We start from the raw sequence: 6,006 nt of genomic DNA, 5'->3' as shown, positions 1-6,006 counted from the left end.
AAAATTTGTAAATATTTTATTTTGTATTAAGATCCGAAGTTACAATTATATTGTTATAGTTTTTCAAATTTGAAGTTAACAATTTACTTTGTAAATATTTTGTTGTGTATTCAGTTTGCCTGTAGCCTTTAATCTTATTAATTTAACATAATGAACGTTGATATTTCAAAAAAAATATTTTGTACTCATGTGAATTTTACCGTCTTTTTTTAAAATTTCTATTCATTTAACATTTTTTAAGTTTAGCTTATTAAACAGGTAAGTGAAAACATATTTGGTCTCTTTTTCAAATACCGTATAATTGTAAAAAACCAAAGAACCGACTAAAGTCGAAACCGAAAAAATCGACTTTATGTGGTTTGATTTGGTTTTTAAATTTAATAAACTGACATAATTGATTTAGACTTTTTTCAATGAAAAACCAAACCAAACCAATCTATGTACACCCTACATATCTTTAGTTTGAGACCACAAAATTTAAGATTCTTCTGTACTTTCTTAAACTTTCTGTCAAGTGAAAACTAGACAAACAAATTGAAACAAAGAATACTAAAAACCAGAAAGCAAAGTTGTACTGGTAACCAAGTGTTGCCTGGCCTCTCTATTACATGACATTGACAACATAAAAAACCAGTAATAAGATTATTGGCTTATAAGATCATCAAAACCTATATCTATATCTTCCTTTGCATATCAATTGTAATATGGCAAATGTAAAAGTGGATTCCAAGAAATAAACTTTTACTTTGATTGATGAAGTGATACACTTGACAGGGAACCTGTTTTCTTACTATATTAGCACTTTAGCTGTTACAAAGATAGGAGAAAAAAAAAAGGGACCAAAGAGAAAAGTTCTATGAAAGAACCATTTGTTATTTCCAGGCACAAGAAGCAACCAAATCTCTGTTCATCCAACCAAGGTAAAGAGCACCATCTCTTTCTTCAAGCCTATACTTATCAGAGTAGCTCTCTAGCAATGTCTTGATCGTAGCGTTCACTAATGAACTCAATGGGTATGGGTTAAAACCAGCCATTCTAAACCGCGACTTCCACTTACCAAGAAGTTCATGTCGTTCTACCCTTTCAATCCCTTCACATGCTATGATGTTAACAACGTCCCTCGCTAAACAATGCTGCTCAACGTTGATGCGTTCCTTGTGTCCCCTTGAAAGAGTCATATCGATTGATTCAAACATGGCTGAATAATAATCCAAGGTTTCAAGAAATCGAGGAAAGAAAGCAGCAGTATTTGTATTAGATTCTTGCTCAACAAGGGTAACGACCTTGGGGTTGAGGTTTTTGACCATCCGTAATAGTCTATCCCGATGATTTTCAGTGCTCACACTTTCATCTGGCATGTGATGTAATGTGAAAGCAAAATTTACTGCCAGTGCTTCACCAGGTTGAATTCCAAGGTTTTTTAGTTGAACATCAGAACCCGACATGGCAGCAGGATGAAACTCAAAAGGAACCTTGAAAGTCTTAGCAAGTTTGGAAAGCCTCTGCCCCACGATATCAAGGCCTCCTCCACGAGCATATGCTGAGGTGGAATCATCAATGCCTGTTATGCGGATATGTGGGGGTCCTCCAGGACGAGCTGCAAAAGCTTGGATCATAGGCACCCACTGGCTCCCTTGAGCAATTTGAAAATCAATTATATGAACTCTATTTTCGTCCTTCATTGCTTCTGCAATGGCACCATTAGCTGACATGTATCCAAATTTGAAGTAAGGGCAAATCTCGTAAAGAACGTGCATATAAGACAACAGCTCAAAACTTGCGGGTTCTTTGCATCTCAAGGATTTGCATATGGAACTTCCTGATGCACCCAACCTTGCAACAAGCCCTTCCAAGATGTATGCTCCCAGTCTCTGAATTGGTTCCCCTGACACTGATACCATTTGACGCAACTCAGATATCAACACTTGTGCAGTTACTAATTCACCATCAGAAACTGCTTTTGCACAAGCAATAAGCACCTGTTTCAAATCCCGTCTAGGTATGGCCAACATCATTTGCCTCCAGCTATCAATTTCTGAGGAGGCTATACTGCTTGCCAAGGAATTATCATAACTTTCCTGGAAGTCCGCATCAGGTCCCAGCATTACTGTTTCCAATTCCTTTAGCTTGTGCATGAAATCAGTCGCATCATCTGTAATACAAGATCCACTAATGGGGGAGCCATAGTTAGTTGTCTCAGGGGATTGGCGAATATCTGACAGGTATGGCTGAGATTCTTGATTGCAAGTCGTGCTTCCATTTGATGAGAAACTAGCAGTTGATGGTGAGTGGTAAACACCGTAGCTTCCAGTGGCAGAAGATGCCTCCAGCATGCAATAGCGGTCACGATAAGTCTGAAAGGAGTGATTACCTCCAAGGCTGCCATTAATGTAGCTCAAATGGCTTTCTAAAGTTTGAAACCGAGGCAGACAGTAGGCCTCTGCCTTCTGCACAGGTTCACAGTAAAGAGTATTAGACATGGCTGTTCTTCTGCGCCGTGATGCTTGCATTGAAAAGATTGTTCCTGCCTCGTCAATATATGACCTATGCAGTCCGGTGCCTATTTGGTCTGCACGTTTATTGGGAGTCAAGGATTATTCATTTGACAAAGTTTCATGGTTGCCGCGGTAGAGTGATTTTAATCTTCACTGTGAGTGTGAGACCAATCTCAGTAGCTGAGTAGCATTCAGAATTTGTATAGGAAAGGACAATCCCTATCAGCAAGACATGACAACCTACACAATATATGCACTATATTTGTTAAAAGAGAGCAGAAAAAGGAACTAATCGCGCTATTCAAGGTCTACATTACAGTTTGTTAACATTTGGTGAGATTACTACAGCAGCTACACATTATGCTCTATCTACTTTAAACCAACCTTAAATTTGGTCACTACTATCTCAGAGCAATTCTACAAAGTAACAAATCACTCAAAGAAAAACCGAAAAATGATGAATGCTTGCAGAATCAATCACACATCAACAAAAAAATATGTAAATCTGCATCATCAACTCTCCTACAACTTCTATAGGTTGTGTTACTTCATCTAATTTATATCAAGCTGCAACAGTTGCTGTGAACTCTATATACTACTGTTCAAAGTTTTAAAAAATACATATTTAAACTAAATTTACATTCATTGCAAGAAAAAGACAAGTGACCAAACTTGTCTAATGGTCAAAACATGGAAAAACTTTAAGTTTGTCCAATCTGTTTACCTTGAAAGCAAAAAACTAGTTACACCAGAAATCCTTTGCAAAGATCCACTATAATCTCAATTAGCAAAAAGGACAAGGACCTCATATTTCAAAAAAAAAAAAGGTAAGAAAGAAAGAAGCCAGTGATCTGAACCAAACAAAATTGAAAGTAAAGAGAGAACTTCTCTTATTAAATAAGGCATTCTAAGAGACAATGTCAGCAATTCAGTTTTAGTTACACAAAATGCATTAATTCCTCAAGAGTAAAAGTTCATTCATGAAAAAGAAACAGAAGAATGAACCAGATAAAATGGTCCATGTATCTACACCCTTTAGTCAGTTTCTATTAGTTCAATTAAAAACTGAAACTTTCTTGAAATTGAATGCAAGCGTTTCATTCAGCTGCCATAAATTCCAAAACAACAGAATATAAACAAACTCTTTGCCATTCTTGATTGAACCCCACTTTAAAAAAGAGCTTCATTTCTCAAGAATCCACAATATTTAGAAGAAAAAAAGGGCAAAAAAATCTAAGTATAAAAATCCTACCTTTGGCAGATCTGTCAAAGAAGCATTCACAGGGAACTAAGCTAACTTTTGACCATAAATTTTCGAATCAATTTGAGCCAATTTTAAAAATCTGATCTTTAAATATTTCCAACTTCCTTTCAAACCAGTTTTTGGTGTTTCTAGCACTTCCACTCACAAAACTTCAAATTACAAAATGCATGTCCAACCACAACTTCAAAAACTCAAATTTTCAAGTTTCAACTTCAACCATGGCCAAACAGAACATAATTTTTGGATTTTTCCCAAAAAATCCTCAAACTAAAACAAGAATCTCAGAAAGATTTGAACTTTATCTAATTGAAGAAAAAACAGAACTGGGATAACATAGCAAAAGAAGCTTAGATGCAAGAACAAAGAATTTATGAGGAGAACGAAAGTTTTTCATATTTGTGAATCATCAGTTGGCATACCAACCTTAAAACTGAAGAATTCCATATTCTTTTTGTTTTTTTTCTTCTTCACAATATCTTGTTTTCTTTATTACAACTCAAAGAAGAGTATATTTATTTATGCAGAAGATAGAGAAAAAGGGGAAGAAGGAGCAGAGGACCCTATGAAGGTAAAATTCTCTGAATTAAGTATTATAAAAAGATTAAGTTAATTATAAAGCCCTCATAGTTTAGGATAAACACAAGAATGCCACTATAACTATGCTTTTTGTTATTAATTCATCTAGGGGCAACCATCACTAGGCATGACCAAGTGAAAGTAGTTTAGCGGTAAATACCTCTTCATTCTTAATTAGAGGTTTTGTATTTTGAGTCTCTTTAGGTATGAAATTGCTTTTATTAGGGAGTTTTGTATCTCTCAATATGAATTTTCTAAGGCGAATTCGAATTTAATCATACTTCATTATGAATATTGAATACTGAGTAATTTTTTTTAAAAAAAAAAGTAGAGTGACTATTTGACTAATATCTATGAGTCGTGGTGGGGTAATCGAACTATTTGACTAATACCTACTTTTCATTCTTGATCAATGTATTGAATTTGAGTGGCTATAAAATAGCCTTTGTTAGGAAGCCTTTTATCCCTAATGTAAGATTTTTCAGTACAAATTTAAATTTAATCGAACTCTAATATGGATACAGAATACTGAGTGAATTTTTTTAAAAAGAAGAGTAGAGTGACTATTTGACTAATACCTATGGGTCGTGGTGGATAAATAGGATGAAATCTTAATTTGAGTATTGAGAATATAAAAAAATAAGTTGTTTTTTTATGTCTTGTGTGATATAAATTTAAATTAAATGAATCAGTAAACAATGAATATCAAATTAAAAATCTCAATAGTTGGTACTAGTATAGTAAAAGAATTGCATAATATATTGTATTTATCCACGTGAACATTAGGGTCTAGACTTGATGAAGAGCTTGTTTTATGGTTAAATGCTTTGTGTCCATTAATTTTAAATGAAGTGTCTTTCTTACAAATAAATGTTAGACAAATACCTAATAAAAGGTCGATAATATTAGCAAGATTATAGTGTTTAGTTAATAAATGAAATTAATAACATATTTAATATGAAACTTTAACTTTTATTTAAGGATTTTTACTCCAAAGTTGATAGGTAATTAGATGTTATTAAGGGTTGTGGTGAGATAGATAAGATCTCTTTCATCATTAAACAATTTTTTTATATATAGAAAGCGCTCTCCTATAATGATTCTTATGTGATGATGATCCAAATTCAAATTGATCAAGACGCTTAGTAATTACTCTCATTTAGTGAAAAGAAGATCTAGTAGTAAAGAATGGTCTTCTTTGAATCCATGACATTATTATTCATATTGTGAGGTTTTTATCATAGAATTGTCTTTGTGAGTATAGTAACTCTTGACATAAATAATCAAATTAGTATAATTCATTATTCAAGTTTAGTTGCAAAGAAAGAACTTAGAAAAAGAGAAGAAATACATAAGTTGATTTGAAATAATCCTTAAATGGATATGAATATGATTGTAAAAAACTATTTGAGTTCGATGTTTTTATCAATTCAGTAAATATAAGATATGTGTCTTGTGACTTGTATACACATGTTTCATCACTTAATCGTGATTAAGTGATATATATTTTAAATTTTAATTATTTGATTTGATATAAATACTCAAAACAAATAGATATTTTCTGAGTTATTAGTGTATGAATTTTGAATTGACTTGATCAACTCATCCAATCCCCTCAAAGACCAAATTATCTGCCATTTTTTTCTTCACAAAAAGACTGCATTCTTGTTC

The 6,006-nt window shown here is 33.3% G+C and overlaps 1 protein-coding gene across 2 annotated transcripts; it reads right to left on the bottom strand.

Annotated features, from left to right (window-relative positions):
* Positions 1-720: 720 nt before the first annotated feature.
* On the bottom strand, positions 721-4,326 carry LOC102596292 (scarecrow-like transcription factor PAT1). Of its 2 annotated transcripts, none has more exons than XM_006362960.2 (2): positions 4,183-4,326; positions 721-2,735 (listed from the first exon to the last, which is right to left on the bottom strand). In XM_006362960.2, exon 2 carries the CDS (start codon positions 2,508-2,510, stop codon positions 873-875), a length of 1,638 nt encoding a protein of 545 aa, XP_006363022.1. In that variant the 5' UTR covers positions 2,511-2,735; positions 4,183-4,326; the 3' UTR covers positions 721-872. The 2 variants fall into 2 exon arrangements, with proteins under 2 accessions (XP_006363022.1, XP_015158751.1); XM_015303265.1 differs by lacking the exon at positions 4,183-4,326 and adding an exon at positions 3,748-4,172.
* Between the last annotated feature and the right edge of the window lie 1,680 nt (positions 4,327-6,006).

The sequence above is a fragment of the Solanum tuberosum genome, unplaced genomic scaffold (assembly GCF_000226075.1).
Source record: "Solanum tuberosum cultivar DM 1-3 516 R44 unplaced genomic scaffold, SolTub_3.0 scf00413, whole genome shotgun sequence".
NCBI classification, from domain to species: Eukaryota; Viridiplantae; Streptophyta; class Magnoliopsida; order Solanales; family Solanaceae; genus Solanum; species Solanum tuberosum.
Note: the sequence above shows the minus strand (reverse complement) of the source record. Positions and strands in the feature narration are given on the sequence as shown.